This window comes from Micrasema longulum, unplaced genomic scaffold, assembly GCF_059751315.1.
Source record: "Micrasema longulum isolate JH-2025_06_02 unplaced genomic scaffold, ASM5975131v1 h1tg000629l, whole genome shotgun sequence".
Classification (NCBI taxonomy): Eukaryota; Metazoa; Arthropoda; class Insecta; order Trichoptera; family Brachycentridae; genus Micrasema; species Micrasema longulum.
Genome location: NW_028277825.1, coordinates 128,497 through 155,514, shown reverse-complemented (window position 1 = coordinate 155,514; position 27,018 = coordinate 128,497). Strand labels below are relative to the sequence as shown.

Here is a 27,018-nt window from a genome sequence, read left to right as displayed (position 1 = left end):
AATACATCTTAATGGAAGCAATGAAGTAGATGATTGCTGCATCTGGCGTTTAGGTATCAATGTACAGTAGATAATTTAAATCACTATAAATGAATGCAGTATGGTGGTGTGACAAATAACCTTGCATGTGTAAATATGATTCAATTTGTCAGATACCATATCGACTGTTCCACAAATAATTATTTCCTGTTTGCCTTTTATTTTGATTTTGTTATGAATTATTTTTATTTTATTTTATTTTATTTTATTTTATTTTATTAGGGAAATCAACAGTTCTACATACATATTTTTAGTAAACAAACAGATGTAGTGTATAAACTCAGAACTAATAACAGATTTCCACATAGTATACAAAGTTAGTAAAGAAAATATATATTACATATCAAATAAATACATACAATTAATACATATAAAAATGTTATTTTCATGTACTCAATAATCAAAGATTTTTTAAATATTAATTTTAAGAACATTAAGTTACTGTAAATTGGGCGGGATAAGGACAAAAATGCTTGAAGAGAGGATAAGGAGGGGGGGGGAGATGTACATATTTATTATTATAATGTCTACTAAGTTACATAATACATTTTTAGTGTAAATTTTAAATCTGACAGAGTGATGTTTGTATAATCTATATTTTTAAATTTTGTATTGTACATTGAAAAAGTCCTACGAAAAAAAGCATTTTTAACATACGATGTTTTACTTATTGGTACATGAAACAGGTGGTACCGTCTACAAATCCTAATTAAACATATAATCATTATATTTTTCCCCCCTGTGTCTATGTACCTTCATGTTCAAAAAAATTCCTTGCTCTATTGATGCTTTTTTCTTTTACTTGTACATCAAAAAAATCCTGTTATTAGGTCATTTATATATAGTTCTAGCAGAGATACTGCTGTGAAAATTTTAGGTACGTACTGTCTCAGTAGCTAGGTGTTTTCTCTGTGTCTGGGTGGAATGGAGGAAACAGCCCGTGCTAGAGGTCTTGGATTCAACTCCTGGCAGGGTTAATGTGAAATATTTGTGAGTTTTCACTGTAATTCTGCTCTGTTAGCATCTTTAATTTATTCAAACCGTAGTGCAAACAACATTGGTCAATTATACAATAAGGTAACCTAATAGATGAAACATGCATCACTTACTATGAAAAAAATTTAACAAACCATGTATCAACTAAATTTGATGCAAGGTTTGATGAAGATTATTAACATAAAATAAAACACCGTTAACTTCAGATCAATCAGTATGGCCAAAAATGCAAGAGTCTTACAGGACATTTATAAAAGATAAAATCAAGTTTCTGGTCTACAAAAATCATTGAATAGACAGTCTTTAAAAGAACTCTGGCGTATCCAAGCCTTCAATCTGTTTTCGGTGACTATAGAATGAGTTTGCTAACTCAAGGGAATACAATTATGTATTGCACATTTTTTGTATTTTGAAATAAAAAAAAAGAAGAAACACCTAATACAAGCGTTAATGCGACTGATTTTGTTGAGTTTTCTTTGAATTTCCAGCAAAAAAAAAATTCAGCTCTCGCTTCCCAAGGTTTAATAAATTTGAACGGATACCAATAAATGAGATTAAAAGGATTGTTGCAGTACAACCCAAGAATGTATATTAGATCCAAATCTCATTTAACAGACCGATGGAGCGCAGCATTGTTCCAAAACCCTCAAAAGAAGCTAATGTCATTCCATTTACACAAAAAAATCACTGAATCACACTTTTGCCCTATTTTTAGTCTTCCAATTTGTGATTTCTGACACCTTAGCAGTTTTACACTTTGAAAATCTGGTGTTGTTGACTCCTTTGGAAATGGGTGTTGTTCACACCGTAGATCATAATATTTTGCTTTAACCCCATAATATAGTTCAGTTCTTGTTTTCACGATAGAGTATTCCAGGGTAAAAGCTCTCCCATTTTTCAAGTGTACTGGAGTGGCTTAAGGTTCAGTACTTTGACCGCTCCTTTATTTATTGAAAATATTATCAAATTGCGTACATCGTGGTCTCACTGCGATGCGGATGATACGCGGATTTATTTTTATTGTAAATCGGGCGAGAAGTGTATGATTGTTGATTTAACTCTTTAACTGCTGAGTTTCGATGCGTGGCTGTACCGTTAGAGCAAGGCTTATTTTAGAATGTATATTTTTAACAAAATAAATTCTCTCCTTTATTTAAGTCTCTATTTTTTATGTGTTGTGGTTCGTGGCGCGCTAATATTATCACTAAGTTCATTACAAAAAAAAACATCAGAGTTTCTCAAGGTCACCCATATGAATCAAAATAATGTATCTTAGTTGTTTGCTCTTGGCAATCCAGTCATGTTCAAGTTGACAGGGAGAAGTACATCATTAGAATCCACCTTCATCTGTTTCTGTCTTCACCGAGTATGTCCATCTTGTTGAAATGGAAATTAATTATCAATCCTATGTGAGCTGTATTTTGGCAGCAACATACTATTTTAGAATTATTTTATAATGGGTTCTACGCAGGTCTACCAACTAATACAATTATTTGCCTATAGTCAGTTTCTATTGCTGCAGCGAGACTTATTTTCAGAATATCTAAGTTGTCATATGAGGGTATTAGAAGCAAATTTAGAAATCTCCGTTGAATGAGTTACTGAGTTATTCGCGAAAAACTTCGAAAAAAGAGTCGTGAGATTTCTAATTGAATGTAGTCATGCAGAAAGCAGCCAGCCATAGAAAAGTAAAACTGAGATAATAGCATGTTTGTGAAAAAAGTAAATAACCAAATCTACACACCAGTTGTAATGTTTTAGACTCTGTCGAATGATTGACAATGAATACATTAGTTTTTTTATATATTACAAACAAGAATTGAATTATGTGTTTGACCAGTTTTAATGATTTTTAAAGTACCGTAAGATTTTTCTAGAGCTGTGGGTGTTTTCTGCAAATTGAATAAATCCCATTTTTATCATCGACACTGTTTTCAGAAGGTGAATATTACAGTTTTTTTTTTTTTTGTATAAAAGCGGCCTGGCCGTTTTTAGCAGAACAAAGAATTGACCTTGCTGCACCCGATAACACCAATATCTAATTTTTTCAAAATTGTGTACTGGCTGCTTTCTGCATAACAACGTTCAAATATGCTTCACCAACTCAATGGAGAATGCTAAGTTTGCGGTGTCAAGTAGTATAATTGAACGCTATTATTTAGGTAGGTAGGTTTTTATGTATACTTTATTTTGGCATCAATAACTAATTTTCCGTTTTTGGTGGGGATTTCCAAGTTTGCTTCTAATACCCTCATATTACTTCGGGAATTGTATTGGCTACCTTTCCACAGAGGGTGGAATACAAATTGTTGACTTATGCAATAGGTGTTTTTTTGTGATAGAGCTTTCGAGTGATAAAAAACTTTTGACAGTTTTGTATATACACGTATTTGTGCTCTGTAACAAAAGATTAATAATGGAACGCCTTTTACTCTAATTACATTTGAAAATTTTGGAAATTTAAGAATCAGTTCAAACACAATGGAACAATATAAAATCAGTGTTTAGTGAGATCAGCAATGAAAATCTTCAAGCTGATAACCAGTTAAAAAGAAGAGTTGGATGACAGACGTGCCGTAAATAGTGAAAAGAGATTTTAGCATGTTTCATAGATAGTGAAAAGGCATTTGACAGGGTAAAAATATTCTGATTTGATGGAAATGTTGAGGGAGTTTAATATAGACACCAAAGATCATATGGTTATCCAAAACCTATAATGGTACCAAACAGCTGAAATCAGACGCGGAAACGAAATATCAGATGCAATACCCATATAGCGATGAGTGTGACAAGGTTGTATCCTGTCCCCCTTGCTTTTCAATTTGTATTCTGACTATGTTTTTAAGAAAGCGTGGAACAACAATGAAAGAGGCCTGAAGATCAATGAAGTTGTAATCAACATCATCTACGCCGACAACACTGTTTTGCTGGCGGATACCATTACCGATCTTCAGGAGCTGTTAAATAGTTTGGATTCATTTGGCAAATAACTGAGTTTAACAATTAATGTTGGTAAAACAAAATGGATAACATTTGGCCGAATTGATTACTCGCATTTTCTCTCAAATTAAAGGGTAGTGACATCAAAACGGTGGACAAGTTTAAGTACCTCGGCAGCGTTCTAACAGAGACCCTTGACCCAGATATAGACAATTAATGCAGAATTGAGACAGCAAGAGCTGCTTTCAACAAAATAAAATACCTCTTCTGCAATGATAATCAAAACTTCAAAATAAGGCAGATATTGGTAAAGTGTTATGTGTGGTCTGTATTGTTGTATGGCTGTGAGACTTGGACTCTGAAGGTGAACACTATGAACAGGCTGGAGGCTTTTGAGATGTGGTTGCATCGCAGAATGTTTAAGATATCTTGGATAGATCTAATAACGAACTCAGAAGTCTTAAGTCGATCTAGAACAAGCAGAGAACTCTTAATTGCCACAAAGGTTTGTAAAATTTCGTATCTGGGGCATGTAATGCGTGGAAAAAAGTACCTCTTGCTTCATTTAATTTTGAAGGGCAAGATTGAGGGTCACCGAGGGGCTGGAAAAAGACAGATTTATTTATTTATTTATTTATTTATTTATTTATTTATTTACGGACAAAGTCCATTATAAACATTACAATTAAAAGAAATTTTTACAAAGGAATAAAAAAATATAAGGAACAGAAATAAGCAGCAAAGACAGATGATAGATTTTTTAGATTAAGTAAAAAGCATAGGCTAACTATACAGATTCTTTAGCTGATTTGTAAAGAAAGACATCCTTACACCATAATAATCAAGATCTTGATGATCGATCTAGATGTCCTGGCTGTGTAATATATGAGACTGGACTGGCTTCAGGACTGGAGCAGATTTTACGAGCAGCACAGGACAGAGAGACTTTCGCCATAGTGATTACCAACATTAGGGATACCTGACAGGGCACTAAGAGAAGAAGAAGAATCAATGTTCAGTTTGCCAAATGCTCTTTGTGAAACCATGAATTTAGTGCGCGACAAGTTTAGTGACAACATTATTATTAAGGTCCTGGGATAGGAGAGGTAGCGCCAGATTTCGTAAGATCTGGGGCGCCTTACGTTTTTCATTCCTTACTTTTTACTGTTCCCTTGTTTGTGCTCACAACGTTTGTGTAAGACTTCGTGACCCACAGGTTGAAAAACACTGGTCTAATAAAACAAACCAACAATTCTTCAAGCATTGGAAGCCAATATAACACACACCATTTTGGAAATAACACCATAAGTATTTGTTGGAAAAAGTGTCAAAAAATTAGACCAACAGAATGCGCTACGTAACTGCTAGTTGCAGAAAACATTTGTCAAATATCATCTTTAACAAATAAATGTGTTTTTTATTCTTTCAAACACAATAAAAATATACCCATTGAAACAAATATTTGCTTATTATATATATTTTTTTAGTTATAACTATATATCATGTTTGCAATTGTTTATCACAATTGCAATTGGAAACATACAAGACGATGACATAAGAGTAACCCAAAATGCTGACACATACAACACAATCACAATTAAAAACGAGGTCAGTCAAAAATACTACACATACATTGGGCTTGTGTGTAGTATTTTAATGTCAAATACAATGGCTTACCTGAATACTCGAAAAATTACATTAGAGACAAATTTGAAATCAAATTTAAAAACCAGGTGATGACTATATTAACCAGACGGGACGTAACATAACTTTTCCTTATAATATGTTTATATGACCCTAAGGGATTTTTAAAATCGTAAATAAATCAAATATAAAATATCTGATGTAAGTCATTGCACAACTCAACTCCAGAATATCTAAAAGAACTGTATTTTTTAGATGAACTAGCTAAAAGGCGTCTTACACTTAGATCAGCTACATCTCTAGCAATAGGAAGTCATTTTATACCTGCACGTACCGGCGATTCGGTGAACGCTCATTTGTGGTCCCAGACCCTATGGCATGGAATGCTCTCCCAGCTGAAATGTGAATATGTGAGAGTGAAATGATTTTTGGAAAAACTTAACCCAATGGTTATTGAAAGCATTAGAAGAAATCCATAGCATGTGATGAAATAAATTGTTTTACTGAAAAGTTTTAGTCAAATTTAAAGTCGAATTAAATGAAATATTGCAAAGAATCACTCTTACGAACCGTTTTCTTGTTTTTTTTTTAAATCCATTTTAATAACTTTTTATTCGCTCTATTAGTAACTTTAAATTAAATTTCATGGTAGTTTTTAGAGTATTAGTATACCAATGTAATTTTGCTATTTTTACTTTGTATAATATTTATAATTTTAAACACTTTTAAACAAACCAATTTTAATTGACCTATCCACCCAACCGGGCACTGCAGATAACATTATTTGTTCAGTAAGATTGTTTCAATCACCTGTTACAGTGCAACTTACTTAAAGCTAGCATTTATCTCTCCATAGATCGTTATATAGATTTCATTTTATGTATGGTCCAGTTAGTGTTATAGTTTCTAGACCGTACAAGATACATGTTTCAAACAATCATGTGTTTTAAAAAATAAAGATACTACCATGAATTCAACAAGAAAAGTGTTTGAAACATGTGACATGTACGGTATAGAAAATATCACTAACTGGACCATACATAAAATGAAATGTACATAACGATCTATGGATAGATACATGCTAGCTGTAAGTAAGTTGCATTGTAACAGTTACTAAACAAAATTGTTACCCGCAGTGCTTGGTTGGGTGGGTAGGTCAGTTAAAATGGAAGTGTTTGAAATTATAAATATTATACTAAGTGAAATTAGAAAAATTAAATTGGTTAATACTCCAAAATAAAACTACTGTGAAATTGAATTTAAGGTTACTAATAGAGCAAATAAAAAGTGAATAAAACGGATTACAAAAAAAAAATACTAACAAGAAAAAAAATGACGAACACAGAGGTGCTTCTTATTTGACCTAAAAAAAACCTATTTTTTTACAATTTTGCGCATCTGACTTGAATTTGATTCTAAGACCCAAAATAACATGAAATATTATTTTCATTTTTTTGGTACGAAATTTAGAGGTTGCTACCAGCATTTTAAAAAAAAACAATTTATTTAAAAAACTAATTTATTTGAAAAGTTAAAATTATAATGAGAGAATTAGGTTGTAGTCTAAAATTGTGCTGCTACATTTTCCACGCATCTCAAAGCATTGGGATCTGAAGAAAAGGTTCTAAACTTGTTCTTATCGATATTAGATCAAGCAGTTCTGAAACATTTGAAAACCAAAATGTCTTGTCCGCTAGACGAACCAAAGGATTGTATCATGACTTTGTTGCATTATTTTCGTAAAGCATATATTTTTCCGTCTGTATCTCTTAATCTGGTGTTGTGACCTCAGAAGTGTAGAAATAAAAGCATTCTATGTTTAAGTTCCAGGGCCCCGATTACAATGGGAAATTAACATTTACCTTCAATTTTATCTACAACTTTTCTGTATGAAAAGCAGAGTATGCATGCAATTTTTCTTCTAAACATGTTCAATTATTGGTTACTGACAAATACACTTTAAATATTCATGAAAATATACTCATTTTCGTACACAAATATCAGTTTTTCTTTATAGACAGTCAAAGATAACTTTGTTAAGTTCCCATTGTAATCAGGCCCTGTGCCCAATAGCTTTAGCTGATCAGCAACTAAGTTTAGGAACTGACAAAAGTTGATTGACACCCTGTCATAACACTAAAATTATTTAAAGCATTGGCATGAGCTACATATATTAAAAAGATCTTCTAATTTATGTTGCCACGCCTCTGCTTTTCTTGTAGTCCTGGGTGAAATAAAATAATAAAAAAAAAAATTATGCCCCAATAAGATGTAGATGAACTCATCAATGAAATATACAAAAGTATTGGAAATGAAATGATTGCCGAAAATATAAAAAAAAGAAAACCATGCCTAATTCTATTATTAATTAAGGATAGAAGTGTAATATGACCAAAGAAGAAATACTAACTGGGATTTCCCAACAAAACAAAGATCTAGAATGCATAAATATTTCCGTACTAAAAGAATTCAAATAAACATGATTTCATCATTCAAACTAGTGGAGCAATTCGAAAACTGCTTTTAAAAAATGTTAAAATAAATATACAATACCAGAGAGTTAAAATTGAGGATTGTAACCCTCATACTCGATTCGCTTGGTATTGATTCTATCACTTTGCTGAAAGATGTTTAAACAGGACACGGAGCTAAATAATATAGCTAAACAATAATGAGCCAAAATATGCTGATGAATGCCAAGGAGCGAATCGAGTACCAGTAAACTTACAACTTCATTATTTTATTTTAATTCTAAACACCTTGTAAAAAAAGCTAACTAAAACTAAAGTTGTTGACATGGTAGATCGTATTGCCAAACTAAAATAGCAATGGCCAGGTCATGTTGCCAGACAGGGAACACACAGATGTGCATCCAGAACTCTTAGGTGGAGACCATGGGATAGGAAAAGAGGCCAAGAGCGACCACAGGGAAGGTGGTTCGATGATATTGTTCTCGTCGTGGGCACGAAAAGCCCAAAGTAGAGAGAATTGGAAAAAAACAGAAAAGGCCTGCATCCAGCTACGGAGAGATGGCTGAGAAGAAAAACATTTTTAGAATGATTTATCTCTCACCTTCAAAGATGCTCCACTCTCAATTTGTTTTGGAAAACATCTGAAACATCATATTTTAATATAGAACCCCTAACCTAATTTCAACTTCTCATATTTTCTACACTTCCCTTCCTTGTTATAATCATTTGTTTTATTTCTATTAAAATATTTAATGAAGGTATTCTCGATCCGACATAAGATCGACCTGCGTCCGCGCATGTCTCCGCCTCCTCCCCCACTACTAACTTAACACATTTAATCCTGATTAATCAATTGAATTAAATTAATTCATTAATATTATTTTAATTTTAATTACCTACTCACAATCAAAAACATGATAGCAATTTAAACATAATATGATGGTGATAATAAAGATGGTTAGAATATAAATATTGCATTTTATGTGGCATCAGATTTATCAAATCCGTTGAGGATTGGATCTATAATTGAAAATATCATTGCCATTAAAAAAAAAATCTTCCTCAAATGACCCACTTGAAACATAGAAAGCCAATGAATCATAATTATTGTCCTCGAGTTCATCAGCAATATTATGATCGACATTCCAAAATTTTTGCTCAATACCAATAATATGTCTAACAAAATTATTCCAATGTTCTGGTGCAACTCTTTCAATACCCTCTCGCATAAGTGTTCTCAGATCACTTATATTGAAAGTGGTATTGTTAAATTTTACACGGTGTTTTACTATCGACCACATCAATTCAATTGGGTTTAATTCGCAATGATAGGGGGGTAATCGAAGCACAGTTTTATTTGCTTCGCTTGCAGTGACATCTACCACATACTTGTCATCAGTCGCGTGCACGGAGTTTTTAACTAGGGTAGGAAGTAGAAATAAAAGAAAAATGTTTTATATAATACTAGCGGACCCGACAGACTTTGTCCTGCCCGAACGTTGGCTTGCCTGCTATTAGCTGGTTGAACAAACGTTTTTTTGGTAAATAGGGACACACGTTTTTTGTTTTGGACTTTTTTGAGGTACATACATATTCGTAATAAGGGTCATTTTTTTGTTTTATTGCCTCATGTGATTGGCTAAGAGTCCTTATCGTGCTCAAATCAAAATCTTGCAAAAATCATTGCTCTAGTGCCATAATCCAGGGAGAAAATATGTGAATACGTGTTGATGAAGAAACGTCAGAGTGTGATTTACCCTGAGCTGAAAAACTGTCCGGATTAAAGAAAAAAGACTTTTCATTGAAATGTAGGTACCTAGGTAGTGGTTTATGATTGAATTCCAAAACTATTTTTTAGATTTAATTAGGTACCTAGGTGTTTATGGTTGAATTTCAAAACATATAATATTTCATTTTCAAATCTGGAATTCTTTTTGCAAATGTTAAACTCTGCATTACTTACCAACAGTGGTGTATTTTGTGTAAGAATCCGTTATTCAAAAATGTATCAAATGTCAGTTAAAATTATTTAAGCACTACTAAAAATCCAATAAAAAATAAGTTAATATGTTGTAGAAATGAAGAAATCGTAAGGATATCAATTAATTCAGTATCCATTAAAAATAATTGATGTTTGTAAACGTTGAAATACAAACTTTTTTTAGTATACAAAAAAAAATAACATGCTCCGAATTTTTTGGAATATGCATTTCAGTCGAATGCAACCCTGGAAGTTTGATAAAAATCACAAATTTGCTCTTAATTTTTTTTCTGATTACATATTGAAGGTATAATTATTTACAAACCTAATCCACGTAAATTAGATTATTTTGCAAAAAACTGTATGTAAATTGGTCCGGTAGTTATCGATTCTATAAAGGACAAACTTTCATTCATGCATTTTTATATATATACGAGCTGAACCCGGCAATGCTTTGCTGTTGTTAGATTTGAGTACTTGCTAAATATATACAAATGATATTATATAAATTTATATATGTACGTATCCATTATTATTTTTGTGTTACAGTTTAGATAAATTGTGATGACAGAGAATTTTGATAAATAGGTGTTCGAACATTGTTTTCCTGTCACTGTCTTGCAGATGCCTCCCAGATAATGTGCGAAAATGACAACTGCATGTTAGACCTTTTGTTAGAATAGACAAAATCGACGTTTCGCTGCACCGTTTTCTGCACCTCAAAACTGAACCGATTTTGCTATTTTTTTAGACAGAGTATCCGAATAAAATTTTCGAGGACAACCATTCGAACATTGCCTTTTATAAATATAGATAGGTAGATAGATAAATAATAAATCTTACCAAACAGTTTCCTTCACTCGTCATATTAGTTTCATATACTATGAAAAAAAAGTAAATAAACAAAAAAAATTGTCTACCTGAATAAATTGCTCATATTGAAATAACTTTTCAGGAGCTAGAAGAGGCTCTCTTAACAGATGGAACTGAAGAATGTGCCAGTTCCCTCCTGACAGAGCTGATTGTTCGCCTATTGTGCGGTTGCCTTGGCAACAATGACATTTCTGCATTTAATTATCAGGTTAGTTAAATAAATTGTATTCTTATTTCTTCCTCAAATACTTTATAAAATACTACCTTTGTGATATTTATTTGACCTTCAATGATATAAATTTCAGATGTTCCTGAGACGTCTGTTCCGCCAGAAATGTCAAGAAACAGGTCGATATAACCCATTTAACACTGATATAGATTTTCAGTTTTTGCCCCTAAGGACAAAAGTTGAAATTCTGTATGCATTGTGTGACTTTAGACTCGATGCAGGCGATGTGTTTGAGTTGTTTAAAAATTTGGAAGCTGAAAGTTTGAGAGTAGAACCATTAGGGTAAGTCTCGTGGTTTATTCAAGTTGAGTGATGGAAAATACTAGTATTATAAATTAATAACTCAAATTTTCTTTTCAGATGGGATGACAATTCATCAGCATATTGGTATTTTTATGGCACTCGCTTGTACAGAGAAGATTATAAAATCAAAACCAAAGGCAAGAAGCGAAAAGTTAAGGAAGGGGTTGCCAAGAGAAAGGGAGATGTATTGCAAAGTGAAGAAGATCCAGAACGGGTTTGGCAAGTTATTTGTTTCACGGAATCTGATTGGATACATCTAACGGACAAGTTCAGGTCAGCTACAAGCAGAATTGAGAAGGATCTATTCAACTGTTTGTCTGAGAACTTCTGTCCCGTGATCAACCGAATATTTCAGGACAAGGAGAGATTACAAAGAAAAAGGTACTACTACATGAAAATGTTCATATCTATTTATGTGTACATATTTTATTATGATTTGACTGTCATATAACTTCATGAACTAAGCGAAAATACCACATATATTTCTGCGATTTTACTGCCATATTTTATGTTATCAATTATATTTGTTGAGAATTCAGTTATTCTAAGTAATAGGTTTCCCGTTATGCTTTCAAGAGACTTGATAATAAATTATCAAATACACTTTATTTCAAATAACGGTAGTGGTTCACTGGGCTGGTATTCTGAACACTTTTATAGCGCATATTTACTTGCTAAATAAGCATTATATTGTGCTATAAAAGAATTCAGAATAGCAGCCCTGGGCTGATGAACAACATTTAGCTCGAGTGATGGATGCTGAAATGCTATCGGAAACTTGAGAAAGAATTACAAACTGCACACGGCATAGTAACCTGGGAGAATTAAGAATCACGAATATCTCAACACTTCAAACAATCTGCAAACTGTTAGCGAAATTATATTGCTGTTCATTCCTGCGAATAATTGCGTTCCTTTCATATAATAAAAAATTCCACCTTGAACACCTTTTCCTCCTCATCCTTAATATAGTCACATTCGGTTGCGTTAAATTGAAATACAAAACAGTCGATATTCAATACGAATGGAGTTTTTCTGGATTGTTCTATCATGTGACATTCACACTATTTTCCGATGGTATGAAACACTGATGAAAAGTGCAAATGCCGCATTAATATCCCAGACAAACCCTTTAGTATTTTCGACTCTTACATTATCACAGCGGGCAAAAAGTTAAAGATATTAACAGTCTTTGGAAATTCGCATCCTTCTATTAAATAAAATATTGCATTTAATAATTGTTCTTGCACCGATTATTTTATTATACAGATCAGATCTAGTCTTAAAATGGCGTGTCAAATAATAAATAAATGCGAATGATAATTTTTAGAATGCGTTCCTAATTTTGATCCAATTTTTCACTGCATGCATTTTTAAAAAATGCCACCATTATATCTTTAATATAACATTCTAATGAGAATCCATCCATCCATAACACCCATTTATTGCTTATTGGGCATGCCCACAGACTAATTTTATATCAGATAATTTACTCTGTAATATAGCAAGAATATTTTCTAAATTGCTTACAAGTTTTCACATTTAAGAATTATGTTAGAATTTCTGACCAATTTCTTCTTTAGTTTTCGGATCTATGTAATCCGGCTATAATAATTCCACAATATTTACCATAATTTGCTGTAGATATATAAACATACATGTTAGACTTGAGTGTTCTTTGCTGGGTCAAGGCGTTGTATTAAATTATCATTTATTACCTTAATTAGATGATTGCCCAACCAATAAAAATAATAATCTGAAACAGTATTTCAATGAATAAATCTTTCAAATTATAATGATCTAATCCTTAAATTATTTTTTAACATTTGGATATCACGAAAATTATTCAGATACCCAAATGTGTGGTCCTATAATTTTTCTTCATCTCATTAGTAAAATTTTACTGAAGTTTAATAATCAAAATGTTATGATTGCCATAAAAAAAACATAATTCCAAAAATTTTTAATTTTTATGTAGTATCGAAATTTTATAGTTTTTATTTTATAATACACATTTTTTACTCAATCTTTTACTTTTTTTAATCAATTCTCAATAAAACATACTTTCAAAAATGATTTATCAAATTAGAGGAATAGTATTTTTATAATATAGAACCACTTCAGATCATTATTTTGCGAACATTTTGTAATTTGTCCAATATTGTCTCATGATGTTTTGATATATAGCTTTTTAATGATCCACTAATTTTGCATCATTCTTATCTAAGCGACAATGGAGATGATGTTATGTTCCTTTATGAGGAGTCCTGGTAAATTTAACAAGTAAAATTTTAGGTGCTATTTGTGGTGTTTGCCTCTACGCACATCTACGCGTATTCAGTCCATTAATAAGCAGAAAGAAGATAAGATTAAAGAACAGAAGAGCTTAGAATATACTAAGCAACAGGAGCAAGAAGCGGAAAGTCACCATAAAAGTAGTACAGAGAGTGCTATGAGGGAGAGTAGAGCCAGGCGACGAGAAAAGAAAAGGTAAATAAATATGCATGCGGATGTTGTCTAACATAGAGATTGAGAAGGGAATATTATATAAGTGTATGCATTTATGTACAGGCTCTATGACCTGTTCATTGGCATTACTTCGTACATTGTAAAATTGACCACTCACACATTATTTAATATTTTTGTAATATTTACAATTGTCATTGGCATTAAACCATTCTATTGCATATTACATAAATTTGGGTTTTAAAAAACATGAAGCTTCAAAACTTTTTAAATCTAATAAAGGTAAATGAAATATCTTAATTTATTTACCATGAAAATCAATATGTATTTTAGTCCTGAAATATATATCTTTTCAAGTCTGAGGGTTTTCCTTATATTTCTGTTCTTTATTGATTACATTAAAAATTTATTTAATTTTATGATTACCTACATTTAACACTAAAAGTTACATCCAGCTGAGTAACAATATATTGAGAAAAGTCGCCTGACTTCTGCTTAGGGATGTGCCAACTCCCTAATTGAATCTATGAAATGTAAATATTTCGTAAATCTACTTTTCATGTAAAAATGTTAGGAGTTTCAATCGGTAACTTGAATTTATGACTTTGCCGTAACTTAAACTGAAAATATTTTTGTCTAGATTTTGAAACAAAATTGAACAGGAATTTAAATAAAAACTTATTGGATTATTTTGAAATCAATTAAGAGTTCTATAAAAATGTTCACATCACTATCACCCATGAAGTATAAAATTTATTTGTTCTGAATTGGGATTGAATACATATTACATACTTCATGGTTCCTCCTCAAATGTCAGTGGACCGTTGTTGAAAAATTAATCCTGTAGTCTCAGTGATAGTATTGTCAGTAGTAAATATACAATACAATGTGAAAGCACAATCTCCACATACTCTAAAATCATTTTAATGACTTCCTATCAGTTTGATCAATAAATGAGTTTCTCTTTTTAAAAAAACTGTTTAATAAACTGCAATTTTGATGAAATTTAACTCTACTGTTTTAGTTGCCCCTTTCACTGTAAGTTTGTCAAGTTATATTGAGGGCTTATGTCGAATATTGTCATTCTTCCCCATAACCATATTGCAAACACGAATGGTAGCAGAAAACTATGTTTACTTAAATTCATTTACAAAAGTCTATGATATTTTATGTAATTTGAATAACATGAATTTAAATTTTTATTATCATTACATCATCGCTTTAATTGGAATACAATGTAAATAACTATCTGTCATTTTAACGAAGAAATTGTCGACAGAAAAGAAATAAAACACATTTTTAAATGACGCGCATCTTATAGAAAATTTATGTTTCTTGGAATACTGCATAAGTCAGTAGGTGGTCAGTAGTACAACAGTAGTACAGTATTTTACATTTGTTTGGATAAACAACTAAAAAACCTCTATACCTTGAAAACAAGATATTTGGTAAATAAAAAAAACCACCAAAGTTTCATACAAAATTACTGATTTATGAAGTTTTTATTGTTTCCTGTAGTTATCATCAAGTGACTTATGTTGTATTCAAATTAAGATGATATTGCTCCGATTAATGATTAACTCTGATGCCCTTTATATAAGTAAATAAAATATAATTTCATAAATCATGCAATTAACAATACTAAATGTGTCTTAGGTCCCATTCTGTGTCATCCAGCGGGTCGGGGGGGGAGCAGGGCATGCGGGGAAAAGGCTCAGGGCGCGGGAATGGGGAGTCGCCACCCGCGCCCAGACCCCACGGCCGCCAGACCAACAACTCGCTAGCCTGCGCTACAAACTGCGGGCCCATCCTCATCCCCGACGTCCAGCCACCACCTAATCCCACTAGGAAGAAAATGAAAACCTCACAAATGTAAGTGAATGTTCTATTTTACATCATTGTGCCCCATTTGGATGGCAATTAAGTCATCATTATCTTATATATCATCTTTTAATTACATACATCACTATTTTCAGTGAAAAAACATGTTTCCTCATTCATAAATTATAATTACTAGTTCCATATTTAATTAAAATAGAAATGCAGTATTTCTATTTTAATCTTGCACAATTTATTGTACTATTTTTGGACCATGTAAAACCTGGTAATTCTCTGGCATAGATATTCGATAGAGATGAGATCTTCTTTTAGCTAGGAATATGGTAGTCTAGGCATTTTTAGGGTTTACTAACTGTCATTGGCTGGTTTATGTGATCATTTCATTCACTGTAGTAACATTCACCATTCTGTCTGTGTTTGAACATCAATATTTTTTTCAATTCATCAATTGTTGTGGTGTAAAAGAGCCCTTAAAATTTATATGGTTGAAATTGTGAAATGCCTGAAAATGTAAAATTCCAGTGTGTTTGCCGTCAATGGACCAATGGCAGAACTGATCCAGAATAAGCAGAAGAGAACCTCTGATGTCACACGCGGAGTTATTTCAGAAACACAAAACTTAAAAAATCTTAGCGCTGATAATACGATATATAAAGATTATAAAAAAACTTTTTTTGCTTAGTTTAATAGTCAATTGACAAATAATAAAAAAAACCACTGAACTTCCTCATTGTTGCGCATGGTTACAAAGTTTTAGTACCTACTTGTACGTTAACCTTTTTTAAAATTGTTTTAATACCATAATATTCTGCAAACAATTCATATTTTGGCCAAAATAGGATAAACCAATGGCAAAAAAACATTGAGAACTTATCATTCATGACGGCAAAATAATTTGTTCCGATTTAGGATTGCGAGATTTGACTAACATAGTTTTATTTTATTTTTTATATACAAGGTAGTGCAAAAGTTGTCACCCGATGTTCTTTGGCTGTACTTTTTTTTATGAATGAAAAATTTTGGATCTGCCTTTGCACCGTGTTTATTTGATGTCTTAATTTTATTTCCATTAAGTTAAAAAAATAATATCGGCCAAGTGGCCGCCGCCAGAATTGATGACCATATGGGCCCGATTTATGGCATTTTTCATCACTCTTTCCAGAACTTCCGGAGATAGGTTCTCGCATTCTTGACAGATATCCTCTTTGAGGGCTTCAAGAGTCTGAGACTTGTTGACATAGACTGTGACTTCAAGAAACCCCGCAAAAAAAGTCTGGAACAGTTAAATCGGGTGATCTTGCCAGCCTTGCCAGCCAGTGCAAATAACCAAAACGAGAGATTTGGCGACCCGAAAATGCAGCCCTCAGAATATTAGTTGTGGCTCGTGCAGTATGCGCCGTTGCTTCATCCTGTTAGAACCACATGTTCTTCAATCTCAATTCATCTAAGTGAGGAAGGAGAATGAGAATGAAGAGGAAGTCATTAAGCATGGCTCTGTACCGCTCGCCATCCACAGTAGTCATTTGGTACACGGCGTTTTCGAAAAAATAATGCCCGATTACTCCATGCAGTAGCTTTTAGCGGGTGTAATGGCTCTTCGTGGGGTATCTGCGGATTTTCAGTGCCCGGGAAGCGATAATTCTGCTTATTTACATATCCACAGAGATGGAAATGAGCCTCATCGCTAATGATGATTTTTGATAAACAGTTGTCTTCCTCGTGGTCGAGATTCAGGATGGCTTGAGCGTAGGTTACACGCACTTGGTGGTCAACGGCTAACAGCTGATGCACCGTCTGCACTTTGTTAGGGAACATCTTCGAGTCTTTCACCAAAATTATCCGTAAAGACCGCCGATTGATGCCCAATGGCAGGATAATTTAAGTAGTTCACAAAATCGACACCAGTTAGCACTACTGTAAATGTAGACCCATGTAGACCTTTGTGTATGTTTGTGTAAATCTGTCAAAACTTTGTTTATGTATTTTCCTCACATTTTTTATCTCATTACGATGCCTTCACTTTGTGTTGTACCGCGATGCTCTTCAAGAACAACAGGGCTTCGTTTTCCTAGCGATGTAAAAAGAAGAGTGATGTGGCTCGTAAAAATACATTGAGTTAAATTGAAACCGTCACCTTATTAAGAATTATACTTAAGAGTATATAAAAATCACTTCAATAAGTCTGATTATGTGATTCCCTGAACGCTATTAACTTGTGCTCGATAGAAGCAGCATTCTTCATTATAAGACACAACTGAAGCTACCAAAAAAAATTCCTTCGCCATATTATATCCTTTTCTGTGAACTGCTGTATACATCGTCATTCCTTCCCGCTCTTCCGAAGAAAATATCCATTTATATGAACGAGTTCAATTTGTTGCACTACAGTCGCCTCCTGTACGCTTCGAAATGATTAATCTGGAGGCCAAGCAATACCCACTATTTCATTTTCATCTTCGGTGATGAAATTATCAATTTCCACAAAGTTATCATTACGGTCATAGGCAGCCAATCTGGAAATATAACAATTATAAATAATGGGTTTATTATAAACAAGCAACTTCAACTAAAGCACCTCTAATTATTACAAATATAACACGATTTTTTATTTTATTTTAATAGAAGTATAAAAATAAGGTTATGTTCCAATCACTAAGCTTACCTTTCGATTAGAGCTTTCCTCTTGCCAACACATTTTGCATTTCTATTCTTTAATTCTTTTTTTAACTCATAAATAGTCCAGCTCCGGTATTTATTGACCATTTTTAATTAAATTTAATAAATACCGTAAGGGATATTTGACAGGTCTAAATTTACACCAGCGCAAAAATAAGCGTGCCTGTATTCCATTGCGCGGCACGTCGTCTGGTTGATACTCCAGGGTCCTCTATGACGCCATAGCCGCAATATTCTCAGCAGAACGACTGGACCAGGGCCGGCCAGACCTTGCAGTATCTCGTGTTGTTTCATACTCATCTAGGCGAGCGGCTAAACGCTGTAGTGTTTGCCCAGTTGGTGTCGGACGACCGGGAAATCTGCTCCTAAATTCACGCTGCGCCAACACCACTGATAAATTATTCTGCAAAAAAATCGAAACAGTTTTTCTGCGTTCTTGAGCATAGAGATTCATGTCTTAATGATGTGTATTTTGTATCTGTTTACTTCACAAATCTAAAAACAGAACTGAGATTTGCCGCCATTTGCAAAAATTATGGCATCTTCTGATAGGATGATGACTTTTGCGCCACCTTGTAGATACGCCTATTCTGTATTTTTTTTTTTACCAAGTATGTGTATATAGATGTAGTATATAAATGTTTTGAAATATTAAACAAAGAAAACAAGTATAAATAGACATGAAGGAAATAAAACATAAAGTAAAAAGCAATGACATTTCATACAGTTAGAGACATAGTTTTATAGATATATAACAGAGAGTTGTAAGAAAAAAATGTTAATGAACTTGATAAAAAGAAACAAAATAAAATAAGTTAAACGTGCGATATAAAATGTTATTAAAAAAAATATTCTAAAAGAAAAAGATCACCATTGACAGTGGAGTGTACTTAAATAAAAACAACGACAGAATAATAGATTTTTATGGTTTGGCATCGTTGCGATATTGAGAAAGTTGAGTTATACCTTATATATTTGTCCAAAAAGGGTTGAAAATAATTAAGTGCGCCGGTGTTCTTATGGCTTTTCTCTTAAGGTAACACAAAAGCAGTATGTACCGAAATATGAGGTTGTGTAACCTTATATTGGCCAATCACAAAATAAGCTACTTCTAATTTGGTGTAGCCAGTGGTAAAATTAGTTGTAGTTCCGATTTGTACTATTTCTTCTCTTTCATTTTTGGTATTTTTTAGGAATAAAATGAGAACAATGAGAAAAGTTGGTGAGAATCACCTCTACAGCTTGAGGAGATTTATGAATGTAATGAAGCGATTTATTTTCATGCGATATGGCTTTCTATTTTCTCTGCTTATGCTGGTTTTACATGGTTCAAGAAATAATACATTAAGTTGCGCAAGATCCACATAGAAATATAGTACAGTAAAACCCCCTTTTTACACTTTTGAAGGGAGCAACAAAAAAAAGTGTAAAACTGAGGTAAATGTTAAAGTGAGGAAATAAAAAATAGCATGTATTAAAAAAAAATGTGTGTTTTTATTTATAAAACTAATAAGCGATTTCATCAAGAAATGTATGTAAACTTGCATAGTTTTTTTTTTAAAGAATGTTATTAATTAGTTTTTTTTTTTAAAAACATATTCACCTTTCATGAATGATTATAACACATTTAGGAAGTGCCGTAATACAACAGATTTATTTATACAATAATTTACTACTACAGTAAATATAATATATCACTGCTATAGTAATACATATGTAGGTCCTTGTCTACAAAAATTTGGACAAACTTAAAACATTGTAGTACAAAAACTAAAAAGATTTTTCACAATTTATATTTAAAGTTAAATATAAAAATTAAAATAAAACAGCCTGTATAAGAAATAAAATTGTTTGAAAATGAAATAACTTGACTGAATACTGAGTGATAAAACGACACGTAAGACAAGCGCGGCGACAAAGCGAGAATAAACTCACAGATTGTATATGAATAAACAATAAACACATTAAAAATTAAAAGCTCGGTAAACCCAGAAGCCGGCCTCGCGGTTTAATGATCAGCGCGTTAGTCAACATGATTGTTATGAAATATTTATTTTAAAGTTTGTTTTCACACTAGAATATTTCATAGTCACTGGACTGGTGCCTGAAGCGTAAGACTGATCATCTTACCTTCATGTAGCAAAAATGATCAAGATATGCTGCGATTAGTGTACCAATACAGTGCCCTATGCACCATTAGGTGCGGAAAGGAAATGTTGATGACGATGATTTATTTAATGCCTGGCAAATATACCAACCAGTACCTACAGGCCGGCTAATCTTCACTCTATTTCCTTTTGCAGAAAAGAGAGTTCGTTTTATAAACTTTTACAATTTGAAACTGTTTTTTCCGGTGAAACAGTTATAACAGTTTTTATAGCAGTGTGGCAAAATCTTGTGTAACTTTATATAAAAAAATGATAAAAACTTATATTGGGTTACAAGAAAGTAATTTCAGTTTTGCAGTGTGAAATAAAACTTTTTTTTTGTACAAAGAATAAACTTTAATCAATTATATATTTTTCGTTTTGTTAGATGATCTTTTGCCATCATTCTTTCAACTTTATAATTCCACACTCATGGAACTTCTGATCCTTATCAGCAAAAAACCGTACCAAGTGCGATTTCAGATCATCTTTGGTGAAAGTTTTACAATTGAAAGAGTTTTTCAAACTTTAAATAAATGTTAATCAGATGGCGCTAGTTCAGGGCTGTATGAGGGGTGTGACGTCACTTCTCAACCAAGTTCAAATAATTTCCCACGATTTACCAAAGATATGTAAGGCCTGGCATTGTCATGGTGGGACACAATTCCTTTGCAATTTGACAATTCTGGCCAATTTTCTTTGATTGCTTCATCCCGTTTCATTAGTTGTTGACAGTAAACATCTGAATTGATCGTCTGGCTCTTGGGAAGCAGCTCAAAATACACAGCACTTTTGTAGTCCCAACAAGTTGACAGCATGATTTTTTTTGTGCAATTCAGTTTGCGGTATGGTTTGTGCTGGTTCATCACACTTAGACCACGATCGTTTTCAAGTGATGTTACTGTAAGTGATCCATTTTTCCTCACCAGCGATTTATTCAAAAAAAGTATCGCGTTTATTGTACTTGATATGCATATTGCAAATATTGATTAGTTGTTTTAAGTCAATATTTTTCAATTCATGCGGAACCTAATTATCGAAGCCAAGACATTTGAAGTGATTTTTAATTGTTGTATGCGATACATTTAACCTCTCTGTATTCTCTCGAACAGTTTATGACAATCCTCTTCAATTCTAGCTTTGATTTGGTCATCACCAATTTCAGTAGGTCGACCAGAATGTTGGTTTGGATCAGAATCTTCAAGTGAAAAATCTCCAGTATATAATTTTTTAAACCAAATTTGTGCCCATGCTCTGTGATACAACCAATACCATGAATTTCACATATCTTTCCGTGAGCCTCAGCCCCTTTCTTTCCTTTACGGAAATAAAGAAGTAAAATATGTCAAAAATGTTTGTTTTTACACTCCGTATTTATTTTTTTTTTTTTTTTTAAATAAGAGTTGCTTTATTATTTACCTTGCTTATAATATACAAGGTTTATATTTCAAAAGTGCATTTTTCTGCAATTAAATTTCTTTAAATTACACTCCGTATTAAAATTTACCGACATGTTTTTTTTTTTAAAAGAAATTACTCACAACTTATCCTAAATGTAACTGATATCAATATTGTCAAAAGGAAAAAATAATAACACTGATAGAAGTAATTCAAAATAATGACAACACCATACAATTTACTTTCTTGCTAACCCAATACATTTTTAAGTATTCTTTACTAAGTACCTTAGTTCACTAAACAAAACATAAATCATTGTAAACCTGTAACATTTGTAATCGATTTTTATAACTCTTTGTTTATATTTACTCTTAATGCTTTTCACTAGTAACATTTTTATCATTATTCAAACATTATTTTCAAAGTTAAAATACAACAGAAAACATAACCTATTTAGAGCTGTCATTGTTTGTGAAAGGGCATACCTAGTATCTTTATATTTTTACTTCATTGTTAAGATATACGAGGTTTGTTCAAAAAGTATCCGACTTTTATTCATAAAAACAACATTTATTGAGATACAATTAAATGACACTAATCCCCTTCAAAGTAGTCTCCTTGAGCTGCTACACACTTCTCCCAACTGCTCTGCCACTGCCGGAAGCAACGCTGGAAAGACTCTTTTGGTATGGCGCGCAGGTGGTCCGTCGCAATGTTCATGATGTCTTCCCTGGTCTGAAATCTGGTACCTTTCAAAGGCATTTTCAGCTGGGATTAAAGCCATCACCAGTGATCACTGTGTTAAGAAAGTTGGGATCATTGATCACAGTCTCCAGCATGTCCTGTGCGATCTCCACACGAAGTTGCTTCTGTTCAATTGTCAGCAACTTTGGCACAAATTTTGCTGAGACCCTTCTGAGGGCCAAATCTTCAGTTAAAATGGATTGAATGGATCCAACACTAATTCTCACTTCATCAGCAAGTTCTTTGATCGTTATTCGACGATCCTGCATGACCAGGGTCCTTACTTGATCAATGATAACATCAGTTTTGGATGTTGAGGGCCTACCGGATCGTGCTTCACTCTCCACTGACGAGCGACCATCTTTGAAGCGGTTATACCACTCCTTTATCTGTGTGGTGCCCATTGTTTCGTCCCCAAGCACTTTTTTAATTTGCTCCACTTAAGAATCCTCAAGCTTTAAACAAAATTTGATGCTGTAACGTATTTCAACCTAATCTGTCATTTTGTTAAAACTAAAATCCGACGACACATGCTCATTCTTCAACGGCGTGGCAGCGACTAAGTGACGCTGTGGTTGTGAAAAAAGTTGAGCAGCGCACTAGGTATACCTACAAACGATCACTTAAGCGTTATTTTGTTTTGCCAATAAAAATTATGGTCGGATACTTTTTAAACAGACATCGTACAGTGAAACCTCGTTTTTACGTTCCTCGATTTTACATTTTCCCGCTTTTTACATCGAAATATTTAGGTCCCATTTTTTTCCATACATTCTCATTCAAATTCCCCCCAATTAACGTTTTTCATAACCCCGGTTTACGCCGAAATTTTAAATAACTCATTTTATCTGTCAAAAGACAGGCCACGCGCCACCGCGTGAATGAAGAATAAAGTCGAGATGAAAAAAAAAAAAATTAAATTATTGTCAAAACTAAATTCAAAGTAGGTAGGTGCGTGTAATTGACTATTTTGTTTAAGTGTCTAATTTTGATATTTTACTAAATAGTGACATGCAGTTGACGCATGTTTAGGAAGAATAAAGTCTTTACATCAATTATTTATGATGCAGAAAGTTAAAAAAATTGACAATAGAAATATTATTTGATGCTATAAACATAATGTGAAAAGGAGATAGTTTAAACAGTTATCATAAATGTGTGAAATTGCCGCGAGTAAATGACAGTTGAAATTTTGTGATACCATATAAAAAAATAGTTGTATGCATTTTTATTTTCGTGTTTTTAAGGTTAAGTACCTAGATAAAATTATTAAAACGTTTTGAAATTATTTAAGTATTTTTTGAAATTCAATAAAAAAAACACATTGTAGTATTGCTTGAAAAAATACAAAATATTTTCAATGAAATCATGGTCAATATGAATAATCCCCAATTATGACAGTTCTTAAAATTTTTCTGCAGTATATTTATTATAGTCTAGTACAATAATTATATTTTAAAGAAATTTCATTTTTTCCCTATATTTTTCATTTCCCCACTTTAAAGTTTTCCTTAGTTTTACACTTTTTGTTGCTCCATTGAAAAACATAAAACAGGGATTTTACTGTATATTCAATATCTCTTACCAGTGGGCATAACCATTTAGAACGCTATCTTCCTTTCAGGTCGTAAGTCAAACAGTCTTATTAAAAATAATAATAGCCCACATGAAGAAGTGATAAAGACTAAAATGTGTTTATAATATTGTTGAAAAAAAAAATGATAATGATAAAGTGGTTGATGTACAGTAAAATCCCCTTTTTATGTTTTTCAAGGGAGCAACAAAAAAGTGTAAAATTGAGTAAAATACGGTAAACAAATGTATGGAAAAATTTAATTAAATGAGGGTCATTTAATGGATTGTTAGTCTTCAATCTATGGCATTACGTGACAATGACACCATATTGGTTTTGACATCTGCCATTCAACATATGACGTCTATCAAAATTTGTAGCAAAAAGAACAGTTAGTTTGGTTTTTACAGCTGTCACAAGCAAGCAACTTGTGTGTTTTGTGAAAAATGTAAGAAGTCAAATATCGTTAGTGATTGAATTCCTTCACAAAAAAGGGAAAAACAATACAGAAATCAAAGCCGAACTTGATGCAGTTTATGGCGAATTTGCACCGTCGCTAGCAACAGTTAAATTTTGGAAAGCTGAATTTGTTTATGGCCGTACGAGTGTTTTTGATGATGACCATCCAGGGCACCTTTCAAATATCGTCACTACACCAGAAATCGTTAACAAAATCCATGATATGATTATGGGAAACCGTCAAATTAAAATCCGTGAACTAGCAGAGGCTGCAAACATATCAACTGAGTGTGTACACCATCATACACAAACATTTGGATATGAAAAAGCTGTTGACGTGATGGGTGTCGCGTTTGCTCACTATAGACTAAAAACGCACACATGTGACAGATTTCAAAAAGCTTTTGGTGAAAATAAAACATGATCCGAGGGATTTTTTTCGTCAATACCTCACTGTCGATGAAACATCAATGCAACAGTCAAAGCAGTAGAGAAAATGCATCTAAGGCAAACCAAAGAAGACAAAGACAATCCGATAAGCCAGTAAGGTGATGCGACTGTTTTTGGGATGCGAAAGGCATTATTCTGATTGATTACCATAGACGAGAAGCGGATGCACTGTATCTGGATATTTTCTATTGCCAGTACAAAAAAACAATGAGGGGAATATTTAAAAATTTCCAAAAATTAAAGTTATTGAAAAAGAATCGTAAACATAGAAAAACTATCAATAATGTCTGCGAACCCTCTTGTCTTGATATATATTCTACGGAAATAAAGGATTCTTTCCCAGAATTAATGTTGAATAAAGATCTTAAATTAGCGCAGGACAGATACATATGCTTTTGCTGTAGTGATCGCCAACGTCGGGGGGACCCGACAAGGCACTAGAAGAAGAAGAAGAAAGATCTTCATTCATTTGTCTAAATAATACAAAGGTATAAAAAATATATTAGGGATAAATATGACTCACCTTTTACGTCTTTGGGGTGATGTACATACAAGCACATGTCAAGGGCAGCTAAGGCAAACTGAGTACCACATGTAGTATCACGCGGGGAAGAGAGAGTGGTCGAATCCTGGTGAGGTGGGGGTAAGGATGGAGTTGTCACTTATGTAGTATAAATATGCATTTGTTTTTTACTGTCCTACCAAAACAGCTTCCGCAGTACTAGACTATAATAGTGTAAATATACTGCTGAAAAAATTGTAAAAACTCTCATAATTGGTAATTGTTGTATTTTTTCAAACGGTATTTTTTTATTGAATCTAAAAACAACACGTTTAAATATATATATATTAAAGGTAATGTTCGTATGTGTGTCCTCGATAGACTAAATAACTGCTGGACCAATTTACGAGCGGTTTTCAGCAGATTTTTTAAAGTTTTGCAATTTTGAAATTACTCCACCTGTGATGTCCTAGTTCTCTACGGTGAGTTGTCCTGGTTGGTGGGTTCACTTCCCGGTAACTGGAAACGCATCACATCACTCTGCCATTGGTTGATCTTGGGTAACTAGTGATGTCATTCAGAGTAGTTCATTTTTATGAAATTCATTTTTATTAATTTTTATCACCCGCAAGAAAACATTTCCCATTGCACTGAACTTCCTAATAATAATCATTATTCTTTCAAAACTAATTCATTTCATCCAAAATGAGATATAACAAACTAGTTGTTATAAAGTGAAATTATCTTTCATACTTCGGAACATTGTCAAATCAAGATGAATCCAATAACAAAGATAAACCACCTGTCTCCTGGCAAAATATAAATGCATTTTTATTTCATTCATGGCGTCTTGTGTCTATAATATTACAATTAAAAATGATAGAAATGGTTTTTCTTCAGTTAATTATCTATTTTATATTTAAATTTAGTTGAATCATTGTTTTAAGCAATTTGTTCAGTACTTCAGCAGTTAGCAGTTTTTACATTTAAAGAACTTTAAAATATTAATTTGCCAGTGGCTATTTTAAAACAAAGCATTTGCACCGTTTTTAGTTATAAAACTATAAGAATTTATAGTTTTATATTTCAAACCATAATCTATCTAATATGTATAAAAGACAATGTTCCTATGTGTGTCCTCGAAAGACTAAACCGATTGCCTGACGGTCAAGAACTACTAAATACGCATTGACCATGATTGAGCGTCTGGGTATGAGTTAAGTGTCATAATTTTAGAGGGCTCAGGGTGTGTCTGTGCGTACTAATAGGTCAACGATTTATGTAAAAG

The 27,018-nt window shown here is 32.8% G+C and overlaps 1 protein-coding gene across 1 annotated transcript in view; it reads left to right on the top strand.

Annotated features, from left to right (window-relative positions):
- dikar (CECR2 histone acetyl-lysine reader dikar) overlaps positions 1-27,018 on the top strand; it is a 38,156-nt gene that overhangs the window by 811 nt on the left and 10,327 nt on the right. Inside the window, exons 3-7 of the mRNA XM_088229016.1 lie at positions 11,027-11,152; positions 11,250-11,455; positions 11,534-11,857; positions 13,772-13,966; positions 15,599-15,814. Of these exons, the coding sequence (XP_088085142.1) occupies positions 11,027-11,152; positions 11,250-11,455; positions 11,534-11,857; positions 13,772-13,966; positions 15,599-15,814 (1,067 nt within the window). The remainder of the gene's footprint in view (positions 1-11,026; positions 11,153-11,249; positions 11,456-11,533; positions 11,858-13,771; positions 13,967-15,598; positions 15,815-27,018) is intronic.